General features: G+C 42.0%; 1 protein-coding gene across 1 annotated transcript in view; it reads left to right on the forward strand.

Moving 5' to 3' along the window:
• PRIMA1 (proline rich membrane anchor 1) overlaps positions 1 to 27,436 on the forward strand; it is a 49,863-nt gene that overhangs the window by 8,038 nt on the left and 14,389 nt on the right. Inside the window, exon 3 of the mRNA XM_053981518.1 lies at positions 20,018 to 20,147. Coding sequence (XP_053837493.1) covers positions 20,018 to 20,147 — 130 coding nt within the window. The remainder of the gene's footprint in view (positions 1 to 20,017; positions 20,148 to 27,436) is intronic.

Genomic DNA, 27,436 nt, shown 5'->3' on the forward strand with positions numbered 1-27,436 from the left:
AAAGAAGAACAAGAAATCTAATGGGCCTGGGATAGCCTGATGCTTTCTCAGGCTAGATTGCCAGGTGCTAACACAGTTCTAAAAATGAGCTATATAAATCCAGATGACTAATATTTAAGCAAGTGACTTCATTTCAAATACAATGAAAAAAAGAGATTACACATTTCTTTCACTGGTAAGCTTTAGAGTAGCAATCAAGTGTCTCATCTTGAATGGTGCTTTCATTATCATCAGCTGTCTAGGCACTGTGATTTAGTCCATGTGTACAGCAATCCACTTCCTTGGGAGAAAAAACAAGCCTTGTGGTTAAATATTGATGTTATAGACACTGCTTTTAAATGGTATTCAGAGGAGAGGGAAGTAAAGAGCAAAGTGGTTGATGCTAGATTTGCAGTTTGAATTTGCTAAGTGAATAAAAATTAGTACTGGAAAGACATCTGTAAAAAAACAGCAGTCCGGGAGCTGAAAGGTTGTTACAAAGTACAGTGTCTGTGTCATGGGGTACTACATAAAGATGCTGGAATTGCTTTCAGAGCTTTGTGAGCCACAAAAGGCTGCAGTCTGCTAGGCACTATTTTTAAAAGCTCTCTCTGCAATCAAACTGAATGTTGCTGGAAATTTAGATCAACTCTAAAGCAGTTACCAAGTTGGACTGGGTGGTTAAAGCCAGTCGATGCAAAAATCATGTCTCTCCAGTCACTACAGACATTGACAGTTCAGTTGTCTGCAATAGGAAGCATCTAGTGCTCTTTGATGTGGCCTCAAGCTGCTGTTGTGGAAAATCAGAGAACCCTCTGATGTGCCCTTTGTATTAGTCCCACCTGATTGTTTTACAAACCCTATTTGGTTGTATGGGATGGCACTGCATAACTGTTTGCAAGCAGCTGAATCACTCCCTGAAAGGCTTTTATTGTGCTTTGAGGACTTTTAGGAACAATTATAGTACATTTAGTGTCTCTTTAGACACTTCAGTATTGACAGGTTGATCCAGCAACAAATCTTTAACTCTGCTTCCTGCAGATAGATTCATACAAAATCTATTAAATGCAGAGAATCCTAGAATTCACATATAATAGCTGGCAAATGCTGTGTTTACTCTGAAGGGAAAAAACCTAATTCCCTCTGGTGAAAATAAGTAGAATCACACAGCTTAGCAGGCAGTCTAAAACCACAAGCAGTGTGAGGAGCACCAGCTTTCCCTGGTTTAGGAGACACCTCCATATTAGCGTTGGGTACTTACATTAAGAATGTGTGGGGAGTGTTTCAGCACATCCTGAGGAGGCACTGAATAAATGAATGAAACTTTATGAATATGGGAAATTAAATAGGCTGCTTTTGTCCTCCTTCAGGAATGACCCCAGGTCTCCTTTCCCCACATTTCTAACTCCTTCACATGGACCACTTGCTTTTATGGTGCCCCATCCAACCCCCGATCTTGCCTTCACTGTCTCTGCTCTGTAGCCAATTCCATCAGGCAGCATAACCCTGTGCCTCCTCCTGGGAATCCATCAGCCTTGCAGTATCAAAATGAAAGCTGCCATCAGCCATGCTGCTCCCTGTGCACATTGGTCTCTCAGTATTGCTGGTTCACCTGTACCTTTTTCTGCAAAGTGGGACACATGGGTTATTTGAGCTTTGACTTTCCTGAGCTTCATTTCAGATGCAGTTCTTTGCCATCCCATTGAGACACTGCTGTGATGTGTACCTTACCAAGGGGCTCTGAGGAGAGGGACTCCAGCCCATGTTAGAAGTAACTAGCATGGTGGGGACTGTGTGATGGTGAGGACTGTCAGGAGACATGGTCCCTGAGCCCGTGGCAGCTCCTCCAGACGGTTTGGCACATCGATGTTTCCGGAGTAACTCCCCTTATGCAAGCAGCAGCCTGCTCTTTAACCCATGCCTAGAAAACCACTCATTGATGATATGAAGGGAAAGCTCATGAGGCTCTAAGGGGCCTAAGGCCAACTAAACTTAGATGCTGACAGCAAAGGAAGAAAGAACTTTCAATGAAATTGAGTGTGTTCCCTAGATATGTCTGTAATGACCTGAAGGCAATAGAGAGGCTCAGAACCTGGCCTTTAATTAACTGTGTCTTTTTCTCTCCATCTGCTTTCCTCCTTGTCTCTGGATTTCAGCCAAGACTAAGACAAGGTGGATGGAATACTTGTTTAGGCAGCATTTCTAACCCAGCTTCATAGACCCGTGAGATTAAGCTAGTTCAAGTGATGTTGACCCTTAAAAATCTGAAAAACTGCTGTTGTCAACCCCTAAATACTCTGTGAGCATGCAGGTTTCTCCAGGGGCACTGCAAAGAAGAAAGGACTTTGTCTGGAAGTAAAAGCCAGGCTTTCAAAACAGGAAAGGGGGTAGGGGTTAGAGCTAGATATACACTGTAGTCAGTATCAGTTTTAACCTGTGTAAGGTCTTACAAAAAAATATTAGAAGTGACTTCTTTAAAATGGCACAAGGAAGAGCAAATATGTTCTAGCCTGCACTCCTCACTTGTTGGTGAGCAACATTTGCTGTCTCTGCTCTACCCTTGGGTAGAGGAGTCCACAGTATTGGGTGAGGAGTCCATGGTTTTGCCATCTGCACTCTGGATGAAGGAAGTGTTCATTCAAACATTGCTTCAGTCAAAATGCAGAAGAGGAAAGTTAAGCTGAGTCTGGATACATGAACCAGTCTCTGGTGTTTGGATGCTCACACATAGGTACACAGTGAAGTCTTTACAGCTCCTGACCTTAGTGGAAGTTTGCCCTGAGCTGTCAGCTGGGATCAAGCACAATCATGTCAGTGCAAAGCCAAAGTGAATGACATCACTGCAGAGGACTCTAATCTCCATGCAGTAATTGTATAATTTTGTTTTTCAGAGTGAAATCTTTATCTCTGGAGACAGAGCATCTAATTAACTAATTATTTGGACTGGTGAAAATGCCAAAATAAAAATGACCAACTACAAGAAGGGTGAAACCTTTTGGCAGCTATATAAGCTCAGATGTATAGCTTAATTTCAGAAAGCATGCAGGGTCCCTTCCATGCAAGTAGGAAAGCTAAGGACATTCAGATCTTTTAGGACAGATCATAGATTTGTGGAATGGTTCAGGTTAAAAGGGACCATAAAGAGCATCTAGTTTCACCCCCCTGCCATGGGCAGTGATACCTTCCCCTAGACCAGGTTCCTCAAAGCCCCATCCAAACTGGCCTTGAACACTTCCAGGGATGGGGAAGCCACAGTTTCTCTGGACAACCTGTTCCAGTGCCTCACCACCCACACAGTAAAGAATTTCTTCCTAACATCTAATCTAAATTTATGTTCTTCCAGTTTAAATCCATTACCCCTTTTCCTTAGCCATACATGCCCTTGTAAAATGTCCCTCTCCAGCTTTTTTGTAGGCTCCCTTCAGGTACTGAATGCTTCTGTAAGGTCTCCCTGGAGTTTTCTCCAACTGTCACATAGAAAAGGTGCTCCAGCCACCCGATCATCTTTGTGCCCCCTCTTGGAGTGAGTCCACATCCTCCTTATACTGGGCCCAGAGCTGATCATGGTACTGCAGATGGGGTCTTATGAGAGTGGAGTAGAGGGGAGAATCCCCTACTTTGACCTGATGGTCATGCTTGTGTTGATGCACCCAGAACACACTTGGCTTTCTGGGCTGTGAGCACACGTTGCCAGGTCATGTCAAACTTCTTGTGCACCAGCACCCCTAAGTCTTTCACCTCAGGGCTGCTCTTAATCTATTCTCTTCACAGATTTTGTTTGTACTTGGGATGGCTCTGACATGGGTGCAGGACCTTGTTGAACTTCACGAGGTTTGCACAGGCCCACTGCTCAAGCCTGTCAAGGTCCCTCTGGATGGCATTCCTTCCCTCTGGATGGCATCTGCTCCCTCTGGGTGGCATCCATCCCCTCCAGTGTGTTGCATGCATGAGACATCTTGGTGTCATCAGCAAACTTGCTGAGGATGTGCTCAGTCCCACTGTCAGTGTTGCTGACACAGATGTTAAACAGCACCAGTCCTAATACCATCCCCTGAGGAATGCCACTCATCTCTGGACTGTCACAATGTGTGTATATTAGACAGGAATCTGAAGAACAGGAATAGTCTGGAACTTCTTAAACTTTGTCTAGGTTTTCAAGTAAACAAAGTTTTCAGATATATTGCTAATTGTTAAAATAGCCTTTCGGAGCAAGAACTTGTTATAGAAATAAACATTGTATGGCTTTAGGACATAAAAGAATAAGAAATGGGTTTTCCTTAGGATTTTCTAAATCCTGATGGTAGAATGTAGAGGTGATCCAGTGTGAATTCAAAGAATGAGTTTGAACCTTATGCTGAATTACTGTCTCCACATCGCTATTCCAGCAGGAAGGTTGAGCATGGTCCTGGTGCTCACCACTACATTTCTTGTACTTGGATGCTGATGTGTTTGCCTACTCAATGCCTAAAGAACTTTTGTCCTTGGCAGAGGTCTGACTATCCCCCAGGAGTGGAGGGGAAGCTGTGATTGCAAAATGAAGTCTTTCTGGAGGCCATGATGTGTATCTTCAAATATGAGATGCCCAATAATCAGCTCAGCTCAGTCAGATGTAGGCTGCTGCAACAGGAGTTGAGCACCTCAGAGAGCTTTGAGTTTAAGTTTCCCTTTGGTTAGGCATTTCATCTTGTGAGGGCTTTCTATCCTTACAAGCACCCACTGCAAAACTGCTGGCCATAAGTGCTCAGCTGGCAGGACCACCCTTCACCTACTGCCCTTCTGCCTGAAAGACTTGTTCAGAGTAGTTTTCAGATATTTGGACATATTAGAGGAATCTTGGGTGGATTTCTCTCAAGTGATGCCCAAAGGAATTGTTAGCAAACAGGCAGGGCTGGGTTTGTTTTATAATATGGGGAAGACATTTCCCTCCATCCTGTATACAACATAGTGACTACCAAAACTGAACAGCAGAGAACTACAGTAGCCCAAAATGGCAGGGGACACATTGTCTCCTGCATGAAGACATTTACAGTAGTGACTGCTACTGTGAGAGCAAGTCTGGTCTAGACAGTGACTTTTTTTAAAAGCAAACAAATGCTGAAACAGGGAAGCCCTTCCAGTTTTGGTAACACAGCTGTCACACTGTGAATTGCAGTCTTGTGTGAGAGCATTGTTCATAATTTACAAAGCAAAACCAAAATTCAATTCTTGTCGTCTCCCACATACACTTTTGTGTTACTGGAGAAATGTGACTCTCAAAACTGGCTGTAGGATCTGGAGACTTTCAAATCTAAATTGAACTCCAACCCCACAGCCTGGAGCCATGGATGATGATAGCAGAAATAGAGTCCAGTCCAGGTCCCCATCATGTTTTTTCACATCACAGACACTACCTTCACTCTTAGCACAGTGAACCAAATCATTAATTATCCAAGACTGAATTAAGCAGAATTCACCCATCTAAATCAAAAAAATGCAGTGATTGGATTTTCTGCCTCAAATTGCAGGCACTCTGATTTTGTCACAAAGACATAAAGAATTCAAAATCCTGCCATCTTTTTCCATTATGCACAGTTATTTCTGGTGTAGGAATAAAAGTTACAAGTCCTCACCTCTCAGTCAAAATGAGAAAATTATTTATGGTGAGGAGATTTCTTAAGCAGCAATCAAATACAAAATTTGAAATAGTTTGAGCATCTAAGATGTTATATTAAGTCTGAAGAGCAGGATTAGTGATTAGAAAGCAGGTAGGACTTGAAGGGTTCATACTAATACTTTCATTATAGGATTCTGCTGTCACTCTTTCACCTAACATCTCCTCATATTGAGTTGTAAAATCTCTGTCTTTCTGTTTGAGACACTGGTAAGACCAGATGGTCAGTCACAGCTTCCAGTGCTTTCCCATTTCAGAGTTTTTCATCACAATAAATTCTGAAATGTTTTGCCAAGTCTTAAGTGCCGAATATCTCCCCTGCTCTGGGACCTTGCATATTTGTTTTGAATTTTTCATACAGTAATAAATTGATATAATGGAAAAATCCTCTCTCTTGAAAATACATTTTGAAGTATTTAGAAGTAAGACCCTCAGGACAGATTTTGCAGTGCACAAATCAGTGGGAGTTCTGTTGTCTATAGATTAAAAGCATTGTCTAATTTTTAAAAAGAACCATCACATATTAAACAGGTTCTGCAATAGAACAGTCCTTTCTACTCTGAGATGCATATTCCAACGTCTTGATTTTTTTTTTTTTTTAAGCAGAAGGAGTTGGCTAAGCTGAAGACATTAATTCCTTCTGTGGATGGCAGTCCATTTGTACATGCCTACCATTTCTCTGATTAAGAAGATAACAAATCTTCAGTGAAGTTACTGATGAGTCAGAGGCTGCTGATTTACAAGTAATTGTAGGTTCACCTGCTCCTGGCAGAAGGAGTTGTGCCTCATTTTGACAAGTCAGATGTAAATGCTTAATTGGCACAAGCTGTTCCAGCAGGAAGGGCTAAGCAGCTGACCTCGGTAAAGCAGACCTACAGAAATATGTTCTTGTAAGGGTTTTGTGCATTGTATTGTTCTGAACATGATATAAAGGTGTTGCCCTGCTTGTGTAATTGCAGCTTAAGGGTAATATTTAAGTCAATGTAGCAGGTCAAGGAAGCAGTAGTCTGGAAATTTGGGATGTTATCCCAAAGTGAAGACACAGTGTCCGTTAATATAGTATGAATATCAGCTAATAACTGATGCTGCTGCCAAAATCTGTCATTAATAATTATGCAAGTTAATTTGACCCTTCCACTAGTAAATCATATTGCATTATAACTACATAAATATAGCAGCAAATTGTGGATCCCTAATGGCTGTTTAAATTAATTATTTTATTATTTTGAAGTGTCTTTTAAATGGAGCTGGTATTTCATTAGTTCATTGGTTAGAAATAATTTTAGACAAAGATCTGTTCCTTGACAAACACTGCTATTAAACTGGACTTTTACCAATGGAGCAGATTCTCTTGAATCATCTCTGGACATTTTCCTTTCCTTGTGAAAGTGATGCATATTTTTATTTCATAGCCATTATCAAAGGAAATGACTATCAGTGGAGCACAGGGAGGGTTTGGTTTAACTCTTGTTTCAATTTGGCCAGGTGCAGGTGCTCTGCCTCGGCTTTTCAGGGCATCACTGTACATGGGGGCTGCCCACTGCTGTAGGTTCAGTATGGAGTCACGGTCTGTGTAAAGCCTGGGGGCAGTGCAGTAGCAACTTGTAAATAATTTGCTTGCCTTTGTGACTGTAAAGAAACCTGTGCTTTGTCTTTTAGCTTTTCCAGGTGTTCCAAATACACTGAGTGGTGATTGAGGACTTCATATAAGGGCATTTGGCATGGTGAAATGCCTTGATCTGATAATGTGATGTAATTGTCTTTTTAAGTGTTCTGGTTTTTATGGAAACTGCATGAAAATTTATTAGTTGATAAATGTAATTTTACTTATATTAGAATTAAATTTATACCTAGTTTGGAAGGCCTTTAACATTTCAGTTGCATTTTACTCTGGGTTCGTCATCAATTTAATTTCCCTTAAGTTGAATCTGAGTACAATTTGGAAAAGGAACTTAAGAGCAGTAGGTATGGGAATTATTACTTGATCTCTTATGGGACATTTTTAAGTGATCACTGTAGCTTTTAATTCCAGCCATAACTGAGTTGTTGAAGTGATACAACAGGAGGGTTATGTTTATATAGATGCCATACATCAACAGAAGTATCAGCTACACAGTCAGCTGGCTGTTCCCTAAAACTTAAACATATGACTTGCAATATGGCTTTCTTTGTGAAGTGAACTCTTTAGAGCCATCTGCATTTACCAATCCAAAGTATGTCTGTTATAGTCACTCTCTTCATGCAGTGGGGTGCCCCACAGGCAAACCATTTATTTTTCAGAGATGGACACAAACCAGTACCTTAGAAACTGTCCTATTAACACATTAGGAAAATATGCAGAGTATTTCCAAGTCTTCCACAATCTGTTTTAGGAAATTCAGTCTGCAGTTGGTTTTGTCTCAGACTTCCCTGAAGGTACTAATTTTGAGAAAGTGTCAGCACTAAGACGTGAGGTTTGCCTAATCTTTGCTATTACCTAGAGGTTCTCAAACTCTTAAAAAAGCTGTTAAGGATCTACAAGATAATGAATTAATACCAGTAGCACTGAATTTTATTCACTTTGCATAGCTTGTGACTGATGGCACCACTCTTGGGAATAGTGTTGAACTCTAAGAAGTTGTGCAAATCTGGACTTTAATCTGTAGATAAAACATTATAACAAGAAAATCTGTCATATTTCTGTGAGATTGAATCTGCCAGCTCTGAGGTATCTCATTAATCATTTGCTGGTAAAAGACTGGTCATCACTGTAAGAGTGTAGACTCCTGAAATCACATCTCAGCTGCTTGAATTTCAGCCTCTATCATCCCTCCTTGGAAGATCTGTTCACTGTAAGAGCTGAAAGGCTGATAAGCTTTCAGAAGGCTTGAAGGTGACATACTGTGACTCCCACAAAGGAGATATCTTGCCCACCCTCCAGGGAATGGTGGAAAGAGCGTCCAGGGTACTGCTTCTCCCTCTGCTACCAACCTGCTGGGAGATCTCAACTACAATATCAGACACCCAGAGTTGCCATATCTGAAACAGAGATATGTTTTCATCCTTGTAAACTTTGTATTTGCGACTAGTAGGTGTCAAGCACTGAAGATTATTATTATTATTATTAGGCTCAAAAGTAATGGTAATTGTTATAGAAAATTGATCAGCTGTGTCCTGTCCCAAGGAATAGGAGGCTGTACCATCACACAGTGGGGACTGTGCCAGGGCTGAGATGCAGCACCTGCAGCCACACCATCACCATGCAGTAATGAATGAAAGGAGGCAGCCTGAGGGGCTGGACATGAACCCACAGTAAAAACCAGCACTACGGCTTGTCTTATTACTTCTCTGCCAGTGATGATACAGCTTCAGCAAAACCCTGGTAAAGGAGAGTATATCACCAGATAAGGGAACTAACAACCTGGGAAGGCTCACTATATGAGCTTGCAGTGTCCATACAGCTGCCACTACCACAGAACCCTTAACAGGCTCACCAGAACCTGCCTTCATGGCACCTTTTGGGGCATGGACTTCAACCAAGGGTACCTGAGGCACAGTGGAAACAAGGGCTAGTTTTTTAAGGGCTTTTATCACCTTAAAATGCAGATAGATGCTGAATAAGGTCTCCAAGCCACTTAGTTCTCAGCAAGTGTCCCACCTTATTTTGGACTGGACAGATCTTTACTAATGTTTACTGTTTACTATCTGTTTACTGTTTACTAATCACTTCCTCACTGTTGATCTGAGGTGAGTCGTGGCCATCAGGTCACAAGGGAGGATGAGGCAAGTTTTCTACTTAGTGTCTTTGCTCTTCAGCAGTTGTTTCTCCATAAGCTGCCGTCTGCAGTTGCACTGCACCACAAAGAAGCTTATTTCTCCCAGAAATTCCTGGTACTGATGATGAGCCCATCTTCTGCCCAAAAACAGCCTCTGAAACAGCCTGAAAGCAAGACAGGTTGACTGGGGAGAAACTGTCCAGAAGACTCATTTCTTTTTATACCTATTTTACTGCAGTGGACCTGGGCAGTGATATTGGCTATGGGATTGAGGTGGGAAAATGCATGTCCTGTACCTAGTGAGTTCTAGTTTGGAAGCAACCCTTTATTTCTTTCACTGGTTCATACTTTTGTTTGATGTTAAATAGCTCAGGGCACAGTGCCATTAGCCTGCAAGCAAAGATAGTCCTCTTCCCTGGCAGCTTGAACAAGTCCCCACATATCTGATTCCCAGAAGCAAACTTCTTCTGCCCGTGTTGAAGTTATTCACAGAGTCACAGAATAATTTAGATTGGAAATGACCTCTGAGATCATCAAGTCCAACCTATGACCAAACACCACCTTGTCAAACAGGCCGTGGCACGAAGAGCCACATCCAGTCATTCCTTAAACACCTCCAGGGATGGTGACTCCACCACCTTTCTGGGCAGGCCATTCTGATGCCCAATCACACTTTTTTTAAAGTACTTCTTCCTAATGTGCAACATAAACCTCCCCTTGTTCAGCTTAAGACTGTCCTCTTGTCCTGTTGCTGGTTGCCTGAGAGAAGAGACTGACCCTCAGCTGGCTATAGCTCCTCTCAGGCAGTTTTAGAGAGTAGTGAGGTCTCCCCTGAGCCTCCTTTTCTCTAGGCTAAACAACCCCAGATACCTGTGTGCATGTGTGTGTGTGTTTGTTAATGCAAATAAGCTCAAGTGTGCTGAAATGGCAGACTTAGCATGAAAGTCCAGTGTTTTCAGGCCTCTTTTTTTTCTGGATGCTTTTTCATTTTCATCACTGTAAGGTCACACAGTTTGGCAGGACAAGCAGATTGTGTTCAGCACTGATTTTTCCCCACTGAAGATTTGCAAGTGCTCATAAAATGCCTGTGCACATCAGTTGCCACTAAAGACTGCATGTTTGTGCAATGAAGTGGATGGTACTGGCTCATCTCAGTGTCTCTCAGTGGTGCCTCTGTTCAAAAGAACTGAGAATTACTGTCTCCAGGTCAGTGTTGTGCTCTGCTGTTGTGTCACAGACCGTGGCCTTGCTGCTGTGTTTCCTTGAACTGGAAGGAAGGTCAGGTAATTACAGCTAGTTCTTGCAGAAATATAGATGAAGTACTTCTAACTGGGCCTGTCTATTCTATTAAAGAATTGGGAAAGAAATAGCAACAGTGCTTACATGCAGCCTTATGTTGCACATTTTATCTCTACACCTTGCAACCATCTAGAAAGCTGGAGCTACTGTTCCCATCCTGGAGAAAGAGAAATAAGGCTGGAGAGGAAATTGTCCCAAAATCACCCAGTGAGTAAGGAGAAGAACTGAGCCTGGAACCCGCCTCCAGAGGGGAATTTCTGTCTTCTGCAGTGACGTGCTGCCTAAGTACAGAGAGGTTAAAGCCTGTGTCGTGAAAGGCAGAAGATTGCACTTAAGGTTGTATATCTATACCCAATTTAAAGCAGCCTGGTTCTCAGAGTGCTAAGAACCTCTGGAAACCAAGTTACCTTCCGAAAGAAATGCCAGGGTACTAATTTAAAACCAAATGCTTTGGCACTTGTGACCTGTTTCTTAGAGGCACCAGATCCCCGCTAATCTGATCGACATCTCCTGCATTTCAGAGAACAGGCCACCAAGTCTGGCAGAGCTCGCCTGAGCGATGGCTCCCATGGAGAGGCAGCACTTAGGACTACCTGGGGGTGTCATGAGGACTTTCTTGGTGCTGCCCAACCTGGCAGTGACCCAGGCTGTGGAGAGCAGTGACAATGCCTGTGAGGCTCTCCCAAGTGCTTGTGTTGCTGCAAGGAGGTTGCCTTGCGAGGCACAGGCTTCAGTTCTCATTTGCTCGGGACAGAGAGCGACAGGGTGTGATTCAATCGGGGTAAAAACAATTCAGTCCTTTATGTTGAGAGAGAATCAGATGGGGAGTGAAAAGCAGCATCTCATGGGGAGACTGCTGGTTAGAAAAACACCGGACAAAGTCAGATCAGAGGGCAGTGGCTGATGTGAGCATGCATTGTAAAGATAAGTGCCAGAGCTGAGTATTAACACAGAAGCTAGCTATGATGTAATCTCCTTAAAAGCCTTTTTACCACAAGGTCTATAAATGCTACTGCTTCTCCAGATCATGCTTTAGAGAACAGATTCTCCCTCTGTGCTCTCTAACCCTGTTCTCTTCCAAAAGACCTCAGCAGCTGAAAGCATGTTTTGCCCCTATTTGAGGGGTACCTCAGTTCTGGTGGGTCCCATCAGCTTCACCAACCAAATAGGATTAAGGCAGGCAGCTCTGGCCCTCAGCCTGTTAATCATTTGGAGCACTGACTTTCCTTTCCTGCTTTGCTTGACAATCTCTTGACTGCCCTGCTCTATGCATTGCCATATTTCCATATGTATGTGGAGCTCTGCACTGTTCTCTAGTTTCCCTCTGCAATTGTACAAAACCAAGACAGGTTATCCCACAAGTTTAGTGTCAGCCACTCCAGGGCATCCTGTGGGATCCTGCCTTGTTTCTGACCACAGGGCATGGCTCCACTGAGCTGCTGGGCATGGTGTCACTGTGCTGGCTTGGGGCAAAGATCTGGCGCCTGCCTGGGAAGTCAGAAAGCGAGTTTTCTGTTTCCACCCCTGTAATGTAGTTTTAGCCAAATCAGTTGTTTGTGTTTCCTCCCAAAGAAGAGGAAATACAATCCAGAGGGGAGGACTGGCCAGGAGTCAAAAGACATTTTGTTTTTCTGGCTTTCTCATTGAGGTGCAGTGAGTTTGCACAAGCCACTTCCCTACAATGTGCTTTACTTATGTCTGGCCAACCAATATTTTTACCTATTATTATTTTATTTAGGTCCTAACAATATATCCTATAAGAACATGTTCTATTTTCTATAAGAATCCCAACTCTGCCAAGGATAAGCAGCTGCATGACACCTACCAAGAAAGCACAGTACCATAGAGCTTTAGTGAAATCTACTGCTAAACCCAAACCTAAATGTGTGCAGGTTCAATAAACTCCTGAAGCTTAGATCTTGAGCATCACACTTAACCTCCTCCACCCAGCTCCTCTCTTCCTTTCTGAATATCCATGCTCAGGTTTTTTTACCTGCAGTTCCAGTTCTGTTTCTTGCAATGAGCCATGCACTCCTGTAGTGCCTGTGACCTATAGAAAATTCCTGTGGAACTACCCCTTTCCTTCACCTCCTGAACACTCCAGTCTCCAAAACTAAGCACAAAACTGAGTGTGTTTCTTGTTTCAGAAGAGAAGTGTTTTTAGAAAGGAAGAGAAACCTAAGGGAAGGCAACTGAGAGTGTAGAATAACAGTGTCTCCAGTGTAAGAGCTGCGGGGGAGGGAATTTCTCCAGCATCATTCCCACACATGTTTTTATTATAGCAGAAGTTCCCGCTGCGTAGTGATTGCAGTATCCCCCTTAGAAGTGTAGTAGGAACATATGCACAGAGCAGCTGCATGATATAAACTTGTCTGCAACGAAGTGTGGTAAACAGAAGTATCATCTGCTACAGGAATAGCTGATTTCTACCAGTGTTATTTAACCTAGCTGCTCCAGGGAGGCCATAAATCAGGACGGGCTTTCTGCCGAGCACACCGCTATTGCCTGGTTGTTTACCCCAACTGGCTCATGGCACTCTGGAAATGGCCCTAAGCTTACAGGCAACAGGAAGGGCAGAAACCTGTAAGGGCATAAAAAAAAAAAAAAAAAAAAAAAAAAAAAAAAAAAAAAAAACAACACAGCATAAGGAAACCTGACAGGGCTATACAAGCCACTTCTCCATCAATCTGGAAAATGCCAGTCCTTCCTTTGGCAAGCCTGTCTGTCCCTGATCACCAGCCCGAGGTTTGCCTTCTCTGCAGGCAGCTGTGGCTGCCACGTGAAGGTGAGCTCAGGGTTCCCTCTGGCCAAGCACAGCTCCAGGGCCTGTGCATTGGGGTGCCCTGAGGATGCAGGTCATATCTACAGTCATGGCTTTCTGCCAGGAACAGACACCAAGATCACCCATTTCTTGGTCTGCCTCCTCTCTCCCATCCTCCCAGGAAATTTTCCATTTAAATCCAAGAGTGTGGAAGGGAATACACACTTTGCCTGTTCTCACAATGCCTTTTAGAATAACAGCTGAAGATCTATATTTGTATCAAGTCTAGCAGCAGTACAAACTCCACTAGCAGGCTCTTTTAAAGGATTTGTTTTTCCCTTGCTGGCTGCCTCTGACTGTGAGCAGCCCTGGGTGCACGCAGCACGTTCCTACTGCATGCATTATCCAAACACATCTGTAGCAGTCCCTACGTGATGAAATACAGCAAACAGAGGGGATGCTTCAGCTGACACTGACTCACAGATCTCTCCCCAAGGCCCTGGGTTAGGTAACCAATCTTGTTCCCAGAGAGCCCACAGCCTCCAGGGCTCTGGAGACACTGATCTTGACCTTCAGCTACATTTTTCTTCTGAGCATCATCATGCAGATGCTGGGACAAGGTCCTCAGCTGGCACCAGTCTCACAGCTGGGTGGACTTCTGCTAGTTTACATCACTTGAGCCCCTGGGCCTTTTTTATTAGCTGCCTAAGGCTTCATCCTATCATACAATGAAATTAATCAGCATTAAAGTAATCAGCACTCACTTTAGGGTGAATCTACACTGCTGGGGGGAGTGAAGGGCCTCATGCAAAAGTAGACAAGAGGCCTCAGGCTCATGACTGAAATCAGCTTTCTCAAAAAAGATATGAGCATGTGATGGAGGCTCTCCTTGTTTCTTGTGTGTTACACAGTGCAATGCCTAGAGTAAATATCCGAGCCTTGGTGTTTGTGTAACTTCCTCTGCAGGGTTTTTCCTCACAGAACCCAAATTATTTCATATCAATCAGGGGATTCATTGAACTCCTCTATTCCACGGGAGCTTGGATAAGATACCTTTATGGGAAGAGACCCAAACTGTGACACATTCAAAATCCTTCTCCACATTTAACTGGGAGTTCGGATTGGACACTGGAGTGTCCTGGGAGTTTTTTTCATATACCTTGACATTTGAAATCACATTTAAACTTCTCCATGTTTTCTGGGCTTGTCTCTACATCCCAGTGTGATAGTGGCTGCAGGAACTAGTGTCTTCTCTGTCTTGCAAATGGGACATCAACATACAATTTATGTGAATATCAAAATAATAAATAAGAGTGAAGATGAGACTAGGACCCAAACCCTGTTTTAGCCAGCAGATTAACAGGTCTCTAGAATATGTGACATACATAGAGATTGCTGAACACACACTGCCTGCATCTTCCTTTTAATTTCTAACCAAGACTGATAAAACACTTGAGGCCCTTGGAATACGAGCCTGCCTTCAAAATAAAATCCTATCCTGCTTCCTAGCATGCTAATTAAAAGTGCATGGCTGATTCAGGCAGCCTTACAATAGCAAGAGAAATGCTGCAGGCATAGAGATGGCAGGGTTTAGCCTGTTGTGAGTATACAATATTAAAAACAGGCCAATGTCTCATAAGGATGATTATGACAGCACTCTTGACCTTTCTGCAAGAATAGGAATAAAAGCAAAAGAAAAACAATAATCAGTTTTGATTTATCTTGAAAGTGCTCTTCCTTTTTTTAGGCAGGAAGTTGCTGTTGTAGAGAGGTGATGGGGGTCACTGTCCCTTCCCCATCACCTCAGTGGACACTCACCAGCTGCTTGGCTCTCAGTCTGTGAGCGAAGTGACAGACTCCACTGGAGACACTCCCCTGGGATTACATGTGGGAGCACGGGTCACTGCCTCCCTTAGCTATTTTCCGCCTCAGCCCTGTGTTTGGTTTTGTTTTGTTCTGGGTTTTTTTGCTTTGTTTTGCTTTATTCTGTTTTGTTTTTTCTTTGCTTTGCAGAGCTGGCTGCTGTGGGATTGGCAGTGGGAAGGGGTGTCCTGGTGCAGGCTCCCTGCCTCAGCATCACTGCCAAGAGCTGCTCAGGGGCACCAGCTCAGCATGGCCCCCCTCAGAGAGCACTTTCTGTCTCCTGACAGACTTGCTTGTGTTGCTTGTTAATGTCCCAGCATGCCCATGCAAAGAGCAATTAGCCTAAAACCCATACAGTAATGGAAAGTAATAACACTAATCAAAATAAATTATGGGAGCACTAGATTTTGAAATTATGAGCTTTATAAACTACAGCCATGACGACTAAAGATAACCTGATGGTGTATCCAAGGATTCCAAGTCCTGTTTCTAGATTCTGTCTCAGGCAGTACATGTATCGCTTTTACAACATACACAAAACTATTTAATGTTTAACCCAGAAGATTTAAACAGCTTCATCACAGTCTTTTGTTGGAAGCTCAGAGCAATTTTGAGCATGACCACTGAGATCTGATCAAAAAATATCAGAGAACTTCTTGGGAATTTTATGGAAACATTCTTTCCAGTGATAGAACCTTTATTTTTGTGCCTAGACATTGAGGGAAACCCTCAATAGCTGAGCTAATCTTTTCTGGTATGCACATTTCTGGCTAGAGCCAGCTGTGTACAGATACCTTCTAACATTAGAATCAGAGCTGTGTCTTTATGCTGAGTCTTCAAAACAAATTTAGTAAAAAAAAAAGCAGGTGTAAGATTTTTGTGATGCTGAACAGTTTGATCTGAAAGCACTTTTTCATTAATTTGTTTTGAATAAGTTGGATCCATCTACCCACCACAGGGCTGAAATGGGTTGATTTGCTCATTGTATTTATGTAGGCCTGGTGCCGTTGGGAATAGGAGAAGGTGATAGCCCTCTAAAAGTAAACCTAACCAACATTTGTACTTCATAAATTTTAAGGCCAAGAGATAAAAGGCATTGTACTCATGTGGACTTTCCAGAGCCAGAGCATTTTCTTTACTTATTCAAGTCTTATACTGAGTCCAATCTCTTTAGCTGAATTTAGACCTCTTAAAGTAAAAAGAAAACAGCTACCTTAAACTAAGTTTTTTGTTTAAATACTCAACCAGAAATGATAGACTATGGTAATGACTAATTATCCTTAATTATTATAATTACCCTATTTCTAATCTAAATATGTTTGTCTCCATTTCTAGTTGAATGCATTCCTGAGTCATTTGCAAACTGTATCAGGATTCATCACCCTATTTTGGGGGGGTGAAGAGGGAGGTCACTGTTAAAAACCACATTCTTCCAGCAGTGACTTTCCATTTAGAGTTAGATTTTGAGACATACCTGTTCTCTGGCTTTTAACTCAATTTATGGGTGCCACACTTACTCTGTGTGTAGCTTTATAGTTTCATAACCCCAGCATTGCAGAGCAGCCTCTGTGGCCAGGCTGGCCAGCCCTCAGCTCTCAGTAGCCCAGTGGGGATGACAAAGGGACTTCTGGCACCCAGGGGTGTCGTTCACTCCCCAGATACACCTCTGTGAGAGACAGCAGTCTGTGGCTTGTTTCTTTACTCAAGGTAAAGGGCACAATTTGGTTCTGAAATATACAGCTTTTGGGGTTTTATAATGTGTTTGAAAGAGGCGGTACAAACAAGGAAGCAACCAGGAGAATTGCTTTCCTGCACTTCAGCAAAGGTGAAGACGATGAAACAACTGGACACTGACATTGTTGTAGGTAGTGTGGGACATCTTCTGCTTGGTGTGTTTTGTGGTAATGTCAGTATCTCCCTGAGGAGCACTTGGGACCCAGGTGTGTGCTCTTTCAGGGACTGCCTGTGAAATGCACTGCTACTCCCTGCAAAGTGCCCTCACCCAGGGTAATTTCTCATCACTGAGAGCTCATTGACACCTGTGGGCTCAGCCCTTCTCGGGTGCAACCCCAGGTGTGGGTGAAGAGCTGGGATCTGGGAGTCAAGCACAAGATGGAGAGCCTCCCCAGCCCCAGGGAAAGGTGTGAGCCCCAGCCCAAGGGAGCTGGGACAGCAGAACCTCCCTAGCATCAAGAGCTCAGTGTGGGACTCACGAGGAGGCTCCTCTCTGAAGATGTGGTTCTTCCCAGGCATCTTGCTGCTGGCTCTTTGGGAAGTTCCCCTCTCAGCTGACATTTCTAGCTGCACACAGAGGAGTCATCCATGCAGGCCAGGCTCAGCCTTCCCATCATCATAAGGGGATTAAATGCAGTTCTTTCTCAGAGGATAACTGTGAGGAGAAATGCATTAAGGACATAGAAATGCAAGGGTATGAGGGCTATATGAACACATGCTGAGAAGGCCAGAAACGCACATGTAACTATGAGCTTATTGAAAAAGGAGTGGACATTTCAAAGGAAAACAAGATTAGCACTGCATTAATAAGGAAGAGAAATATAAAGTAATTTTTATATTTGTATGAAGCCATGAGCCACTAAGAAACAGCTTGGTAGCTTCCAGCGGGATTCCTTGTGCTTCTTTTTGAGTGCCCAGTCTAGACCAGTGGGGAAAGGAACTGAGCCAGGTGGATTAGGCATCACTTCCACATTAGCAATTCTTGTTTTTCTGTTATTTATGACTGCATCTAGGAGTAATGTTTACTATACAAACACACATATATCTGTTTATTCTCTGTGGAAAAATACTGTGATAAACGATCAAGGACTACATGGTGTACAGACATGTGACAAGCCTGGCTTTATATCCTGCCTCTGCCACTTGTCAGTCTCATTTATTGTGCTGAGGAGCAGCCCAGTCTCACCACCAGTTTGCTTTCTGACTAGTTTGGTTGATCCTGCCTTTGAAGAAGAACAAGGTCTAGAGAAGGATAGCCCCATTTCTCCCACCTTCTGTGGGCTCATCGAATTTTACATGGCACCTGCTGACCGATGTTTTTCCTTTTACTTCACAGCTCCCTTTTGTGTTTTTCAGGACAGCACCAGGAAGGTAGAGAGGTAGAGTTAACCTTGACACTGCCTGCTCCTTCATGCAAACATTTTGTCATCTTTGACATGCATTCTGTTCTGGAATCTAACAACACTGAAAACTTTCAGAGAATATTAAAATCATTAGCTTTATCAAAACATAATAGTTCCCTCACTGAAAACAGACTTCTGCAACTGACATAATAATAAAGTAGAAATTCAGTTGCTGGGGCACTCCAGAAGTGAACCAAGTCAAAGAGGAAGCTGGGAACTAGTTGTCAAGCTGTTGGGTTTATTAGTTTAGTTGCTTCTTATAGTTCTTTACCTAGTCTTTTCCTAAGGTACTTCTGTAGATTCCTTGGGGTGAATGTTGCCAACTCCTCTATACATCTTGCAATTGGGAAAAAGAAGTTTTCTCAGGAATTGTGTAATTCATAATTTAATCTATTGAGTGATAATATATGGGTATGTATATCTTTTCCTAATCAAACACAGGAGACAGAGGAGATGTCAGATCACAATAAATGATACTGGACTGATGGCATATTTTAACTTGTGCAGCTCTTGTGATGTGTATAACTGGACATCCAGAATACCAAATTAAACAATGAGACTCATAAAAGAGCCTTTTGCTATATTTCATTCTCCCACCTACTTAGCTGAGAATATAGATAAAGACGGTCCCATCAACTGATTAATTATTAAATGTCACTTAAGGTGACCAAAGTTCTCATGGAATTTATGTGGTTGCAGAGGCAGTGTTAAGGCTCTGTCCTCCCTCTGCAACACACTGATACTGCTCATGGCACTGGCTGTTACTCACCATCCTTCAGGAAATGTGTCCCCTCAAAGCATGGGAAAAGGAACATAGCCCTGAAGGAAAATATTTTAACTAAATGTCACCAGATACAAAATATTTCTTGTTTTGACTGGTACTTAAATAGACAGTTCTAAAAGTAATAAGAAAAATATAAATGTAATAAGAAAAATATAATAATAATAGCTTATATTTCCACAAGTTAACTTTTCTTAATGTTAACATATCTTGACTACTTGGCTTAGAATTCAAAGGTAGTGTAAAGGAAAATAAGATTGTCAACTATAATACTCTGAAAGCAATTAGTAAATGTAATAGAACTCATATTCTTTTAAAACAAATACCCCTTCCTCACTCCAAGGTTACAGTAATATTAGCTACAATACAGATTGGTAGGCACTGCTTTGGCTCCCAACTAACCTCCCCTAATGGGGTTTGAAAACGTGCTCTTATCAGCATAATATCCCTCTCTAAAATTAAATCTGATGCAGCTGGAGATGGTGAATGCAGAGGAAGAATATGTTCTCCATGGGTAGCAGAGCTGAGCCTTTCTCCTTCGCGCTGAGCACCAGGTTGTAATAACACTGACACAGACAACTTGATCTGGAGACTGTGACAAGAAATATGTAGTACCAATAAGAGAAATTGATTGCTTGGGGAAAAGAAAGAAATGGGTCCAAAATGTGAAATAACATCTTTGCACGTATCTGTGATCCTGGTGTAGTGCTATTGCGTGAGTGACTGAAGCATATCTGATAATACCCTGTTGATTTGGGAGAATTAATGTATTTTTCCACTCTCTTTTTACAGCTCCCAAGTCTACCTTTTGTCCCACTGAAGAGACCTGGTGGCCAGGCCTGGTTATTATCATTGCAGTATGCTGCACCACACTAGTGTTCCTCTTTGTAGTTGTCATCATTTGCTACAAAGCCATAAAAAGGTAAGACTCCAGAAGCTTTTACAGTGCTTAGGGCAATGCAGCCCCACAGAGGCTGACCCAAGACTTGTCTCATGATATCATGTTTAGTTTAAAGGCATCCAAAAAGCAAAATGCATCCTCTAGCCAATGTGTGTTTTCATTGGAAAGTCACTTCATGTACCATATCCTGCATGTGTAAAGGGTGTAGTTCAATGCAGTCATGGACATAAGAGAAAAACTAAAAACAAGACAGAACTACATTGTTCAGATTAGTAAGAACTTGCCCAAAGTCAAATTGCTGCAGGTTGCTGGTGAATGTGGAGAGCTTTAGCTTGGCCAAGTGTAGAGGTAGGAAACACTTGTATTCTACTTGTATACTACTTGTATTTGAACACTACTTCTGGTAACGTTCAAAATTTACATGTGGAATGTGAGATTCTTGGCCCAGGTCCATTACTAATTTTAGCATTTCAAATTAATGCAAACCCTTGTAACTCAAAGTCTAGAGTAATATGTGTAGTTTTTCATTTGGAGACCATACTTCTAATTTATTCTTGCTTCAGCATTATAACCTACAGACGAAATTCAAAACCTTTCTCTCTTAATGTAAAAGCCTTTGTGAAGCCCATGTACAACAATGTGTAGTAGCCATTTCAGCTCACTGTCTTTGCAATAGCTGCACTTGCCTAGGCCTTGAGTATTTAGGAAGTATTGGTTTTAGTTACACAGAAAAGTAATGAGTATGAGCAAAAATAATTTCTTCAATTAAATAAAATTTTATATTTCTGGTGGAAAAGGTCAAAACTTTAACATTTCCATTTTAAGGTTCCAAATGCAAGTCCAAAGGGTTGATTTAGAAGAGTAAGTAATTTGTGGGAAGTGTAGGCCAAATGGATAAAGGTTCATTTCTCCTCTACTGTTTTTAGTATGGCTCTGACAAAACCCCACAGCTGAGTGTTCATGGTGTCACTGTTTCATTCTGTGAGGGTCTTGGTTGGGAGCTATTAGTATATGCAGGTGACCCAGCCTGCAGTAGAGAATGCAGGATTCCCATCCATAGCTCTCATGAGACACTGCAGTGACATCTGAATCTCGGCTTGGAATACATGACTGTTTCTTTCAACTTCATGTTTCCTGAGTGATAATATTGTGGAGTGAGGAAAAAAGGAAAATAAATGAAAACACTTTTCATGAAAAATGTTATGTACATGCAGTGTGATTGCAAGATTTTTGTTGAGCCTCGGTGGGGAAATCACAATGGTGGAGCATTGGATATGTTTTGTGGTTGTTGAAAAATTTATGCAGGATTTGAAAGAGCATCAAAAAGGGAGAATTCCAGCAAGAAAAGAAAGTGTCTATTTTAGTTCTTATTAAATTTACATTAAGTATTTTTGCTTTTCTAGTTTAGCTAAAATGAATGTTTATTATTTTGGGGGAACTGGAAAGGTTTCACTCTACCAACTGCACTTGGGAAAATTATCTTTGGAGGACTGAGATTGGCATCCAGTTGAATTGGTAGCACAGTGCAAAGTCTCACACTTATAGTTGCTAGTCTACCATTGCTGCTCATTTGTCAACCCGCTGCCAAATTGTGAATGATTTGTGTCAAGGCTGCAAAATATTTGTATGAGAGCAGTAACTCTCCAGAGCAACTTGTACCTCACGAGGAATTGCTTTTCAAATCTGCTGTGATGCTGGTAGATGGGAGGAACAGCAATTAAAGAGACAAATTTAGAGCTGCCTTGCAAAGTTTTGGGGAATTCACATCCAATCTCATGCTTCGTTCCAGTGCAAAATAATACCGATACTTGATGAAGACACCCATTATTTGTCAACAGTATGAATATCATCCTACAAGTCAGCTGCTTGAACAGGCATTAGGCTCAGAGAAGAGTGAAAATTCCTCTTAGATCTTCTTATTTTTGACATTCACTCTGCTGACAAATGCTAAGCTGAAAACTGCTCAGATGTGAAATGGACAGCTATGAAAGAAAATCTTATTAATTATAATTTTACAGGGTAACTAGAGGATTTATTTTCATCAATGAGTCCTTGCTAAAACAGTTCTGCTAAAAGAATGCCCTGAAGGGCCTGGCAGCATTCCCCAGTAGTTCAGGTTTCTTGATCCACTGTAAAAGATATCTATCAATAAATGCTGGGATATAAGATCAGATGCTTCACAAGAAAAGCATCTCTGGCTTCAACACAGTATTATTACGTATCATTGAGCTAAATTGGCTTTAGCTAATGTGAGAAATCCTTCACTCTGTTTTTTGCTGGGAGGTAGAAGTGACTAGAGAAAGAGTAAGGGGATTCATCTGGGTGATGGTAAAGCCAAGAGTTCCTCCAGTGTGTTCCCAGCTTCGGGCTCCATAACCATGCTCTGCCCTGTCCTTTCTCATACCCTCATCCCACTGTCTCTCCTCTGCACTCCTTCTCCTGGGCCCTCCTTCCTTCACATCTCCTGGAACTGGGACTTCTGTCACTGCAGCACCTCTGACAACTCTGTCTCCTACCTCCACTGAAGAGGTGCTGAAGAGTGAAGTAACGGCAGTCTCTGGCTGTAGGGTGTAACAAGGGTTAAATGCTTTAGTGGGGAGTGCAGGCAGGGATTTATTTGCGTTGAGTCTGGCTCTGTTGTATTAATCCCTCACTTTCATAAGAATCAAATTTGGAGTAAAAAGAAAAAGAAAAATCCTATTGTGCTTAAGTTGAAATCTCATTTATGGTTTCAAAGGGCCAGACCCAGTCAAACTCTCTTATGTCTGCTTTTCTGTAGCAGGAAGAGAGGTAGTGACCTCGAGGTATCATAACTCAACTGTGTTTTTATTCAATCTATATATAAACTGTGTCTTCTGGGGTAGTTTGTTTTCCCTCATAAAAGCTAAAACTTCAGTGTATCACCAACTTTAGGCACTAAGGCAATTTGTAATAAAATACAGCCTAGAGGATTGGTGCTTCTTTGTATACAATAACTACCAGAACCAAGCAAGTATGCTACTACCTCCATCCCTGCATCTACCCTGGAAATACTCAGGTTCTTCCATATGAAATGGTCATAAGAAATGCTGAAATCAATCCCAGTGAATGGATTTGACCTCTCTGGGCCATGAGGGAACTTCCACCAAGTTGCATCCATCAACTCTAATACTCTGATGGGTTGAACTTTTGGGACGATACATATGGAGTGATAGTTCAAAGGTGCTTCAAGCAACTTCTAAATTTCCTCTGTGTGTTGCTGGTGACTGCAGCATTGGACACTACATGACTGGCACACCAGGTACAGATGTGTGCTGCTGCACAGGTCAAGCACCAGAGGAGACCACATTTGATATTATTTTGTGCTGCAACATGGTTACATGTTGCAAACACCCTCAGTTTGGCTGTGGAGCTATTGTCTATGGTCTTGGTGTCAGAGGGGTAGTTCTACTTTAAAAAAAAAAAAAAAAGTTGTTTTTCTTTTAAGAATCTTTTCCATAGCACATCAGAAGAAAAGTAGCGATAGTCAGCACCATCTGTGACATTTGTAAATTTCTAAGACAGGCTTAATCACTGGCTGGGGCTCAGCCTCAGTGTAAGCAGTGAGACTTTTCCATACATTTCATGGATTAAAAAAGTGATCTCACAACCAGTGATTTCTGTAACACATAGAAAGAGCAGATGAATAACTGCTTCAAAATCTAGAATGCTTCCAAGTAATTCTCTACCGTATCTTTGTCTGTAAAAACCTGCCATTCTCACTCTTTCCCCAAAAGACTGTAATCAAGAACTAAAAGCAGGAGGTCTAAAGGCAATCCATAAACTAACACAGGGTGGAGAAAAAGAGATTCTTTCAGTATTAGGTGATTTTTGGGTTTGGGCAAGTGCACCATGAATGCCAGCAGCTCTAACAAACCTTCATCTGGTGTAAATCAATGCAGATTCAACAAGAATCAGTGGAATTCAATTTATTTTAATCAGCTCTGGAGGTGACTGTCTCTTAAGCTTTTTTTAACATCTGCAAGTACCTGAATAATAGTAAGACACTAAGACTAGAGGGAAGAGGGAAGCAAACACAGTAAAGAGGATTAACGAGAGTTGTTTGGTAAATAAGCAACTGAGATGGGGGAGAGCGGGACATGCAGTGTGTAATCCTATTTCTGCAGCTCACTGTGTGTCAGTGTCTGTGAGGGGAGTAAGATATTTACATAAAAGGGAAAAATAAATCCCTGGCTCCCTGTATAAAATTAAGATAACAGAGCCATCTGTCAAACCTCGAAGGGGAAAGCAAAGCTGAGCATCCTGGTCTTTATGACAAGTGATGTGCCAGCTATTCAACCTGTCAGGGAGTGTTTCAGATGGTTTTCAAACATGTGAAAAATATATGCTCAGTATCTCTGGAACATCCCTATAGTCTGAGATGACCCATGAGCAGGTCACTGTGCCTGGTGATGTGGCTCCTTGGTTCTGCTGGATTTCAGGAAGGATGGATCCATCTGTTCTCAGATGTCCTGCAGGGTTTGCTGCCAAAGAGCCCTCCTGCTAGATCAGCAGGGAAAAGTGGGCTGATGATAGCCAAGCTTTACATTATATACCTTTTATTCACTGTTCTAACTTTGTGAAGCCACTGTTTTATATGTGTCTCACAGCCTGAGAAAAAGGTACCATAAATGCCCACATAGGCACTTCCTTAAGTAGGTGCTGAGTTCACCTTCAAATAATAATTGAATGGAAGAAAATATTGTACTGAAATAAAATGACAGGTCATATTTAAACTGTCTTAAAATTCATTGTTCAGGTATTTTAGGGTGCTTAGCATTTGTGTATGATTTATGGCCCCTTCTAGCTTCAGAAGCAGGAGCAAGGTTCTGAAATTTGGCTTTGTTTAACAAGATACTAGCAAGGCGAAGACACTGAGACTTTCTTAAAGAGGCCAAGAACTGGCAGTGGGGGCTGTGGTGAGGGTGCCCCATGGTGCAGGGATTTATGTCCCACTATAAAGGTCATAGCTCTGCATTTTTCTCCCAGCCAGTTTTGCACCACTCATTCCCCCAAAGAGCAGGGAACTGTCCTCTACATGGTCATCTCCTATGAGCCACTAAGACTATGCATGATCTAGTCCAAAATCAGTATTAATAGCAACAAAGTAGTGCTGTTTAGCCTGAGCAGAGGAGACAGAATCCTAAATGTACTTAATTGCTTTGAGGAGAATTTGCAGCATGACTGATGACAGACAGGTCAAGGTGAATTGAAATTGTTAATCTCTCCTATTCTCCCTGACACATTAGAGGAGTTTGCACTGAAATGGTGCCTTAATTCCTAGCAGGTGAAGGGAAAGACAGTAATGACTTCAGAAGATAGAGTGAGATAGCTGGTGGGAAAGATAGGTTTAGAACTACTGTTTGAGTGGGAGACACCCAAAGAGAAGAATAAGGTCTGTGGGGGCAGATCTCTGTGCCTTTGATGCAATTCATTGATGCCAGGCCAGATCAGCTCTGCAAAAGGGATCAATCCCTAAGAAGTCATCCCTAAGAATCATAGAAAGACCCTGGAAATGTTACTGTGGGCATCTGAGAAAAAGGCAGACTTTAATATTTTGGAAAAGTAAGGAAAAGATCTTTGCATTGTGGCCTGATTCCACTGTCTGAATGTTGATGTTTATCAACAACAGGATTAGTTTCTACCACTGAACACCACTGTCCAGGTCTTCTGTCCCCTCTAACCAAAGCCCAACATTCCCATGTGTTGCTTACCCTCTATGCCTAATCATCTTTCAGTGGTGAATTGACTCCCATCCTTGGAATGATGCTGCAGATGATCTACTAAAGACAATTTAAATACCCTCAGCAACCAATCTTTCTGCAGGAGATCCTATTTTTTAATTATCAAGAAATGAATTCATAAAATCACAGGATGATAGAGGTTGGCAGGGACAGCTTGAAAGCATCTAATCCAAACTTCTGCCCTAACAGAGTCAGCTAGAGCAGCTTGCTTATGTCTGTGTCCTGTTGGGTTTTGAATATCTCCATGGAGGGAGAGTTTTTGTTGGTTTTCTTGTATTCTTTCAAATTTATCACTATTTACTAGATTAAATGTAGCCCTGCTTGATGAAAACTGAGTGCTAATACAAGGAAAATCAATTGTTCTACCAAACAGTATTGAAGTCTGGATGTTGGTTGTGAAACAATTTTGAGGGTAGTATTTATGAGATATGCTGTTGAAGAGCTTTACAGCTTGACCCAAGCCCAGTGGAGATGCCAGAGCTCTGCTGTATTTATTCTGCTGATTCAGTGGCATCAGTGGGGATTTTGGACAGGGGACTGGTAGTGTGTGCTGCCCGATGTTTTTTGGGTGCGTCAAGATGAAGAAGGATCGGTGTCATTTTTTAAGTAGAATAGCAAAACTATTGCAACTACTTGTTAGGCTCTTTTGACAGTTCAAGGGCTGATGAGTGAAGTGGATAAAATAGCCTTTTACTTGGAGAGATGGCTCAGCCAAGCCACATGGGCACTGCTGTGCAGAACAGTTTGTTTTGCTCTTGTCTGTGCAGAATGTGTTGGTCAGAAAAGCAGAAGGATTTGCTCTCCAGTGCTGTCAGTCTAGGATTTTTATAAGTACTAAATGTTTTTGTAACTGTTTAGGGCAGGATTGCTCTGTCTCTTCTCAGTTATGCAAACTCACAAATTCTGCTAGGGAGAAAGTTTGTGGTCATAAATGGATAAAATGCTCCACAGTTTCTCATAGCCAGAAACACTGAAAGCCCCCAAGAGGCTTTAGTCTCTTGTGGTCCAAGGGACAAGTGGTCCAGTTGTTTCACAGAAAAATCTCTTATGGATCATTGTGCACTTGTTTACTCCTAATTTGTGATATATTGACAAAAATGCCAACAGAAATCTGTAGAGAATTATGGTCTGTCCTGTGACAAATGAATTTTTCAGTGTGGCCAGAAATAAACTTGCCATTTTTTCTGTTTTCTACTGCAAATGAGGGTACCACATTGAATGGGCAGAAGTCTGCCCATACAACCAAGTATTGTTGAGAGTTACTGCCTCAGTGCAACTCTGATAGCCATGGGTGGATTTTACACACTTGTGACAGAATATAATGCTCATGCTGGTCTAATTGGTTGCAGCATTCTCAATTTACCCCAAATAGAAGATACAAAGTTACAGAGCTTTGAAACATATAGGAGAGATGCAAGGCTCAGCATGATGTTTTTATTACATTTTTTCCTGAAGACAAAGAAATCAACTTTTTTTAAGCATTCATTTAATTTTTTAGCCAGTCATACTTTTTGCAAGCTGGTGTGATGGTGCTTGTGGCTGACCATG

This window comes from Vidua macroura, chromosome 6 (assembly GCF_024509145.1).
Source record: "Vidua macroura isolate BioBank_ID:100142 chromosome 6, ASM2450914v1, whole genome shotgun sequence".
Taxonomy (NCBI): Eukaryota; Metazoa; Chordata; class Aves; order Passeriformes; family Viduidae; genus Vidua; species Vidua macroura.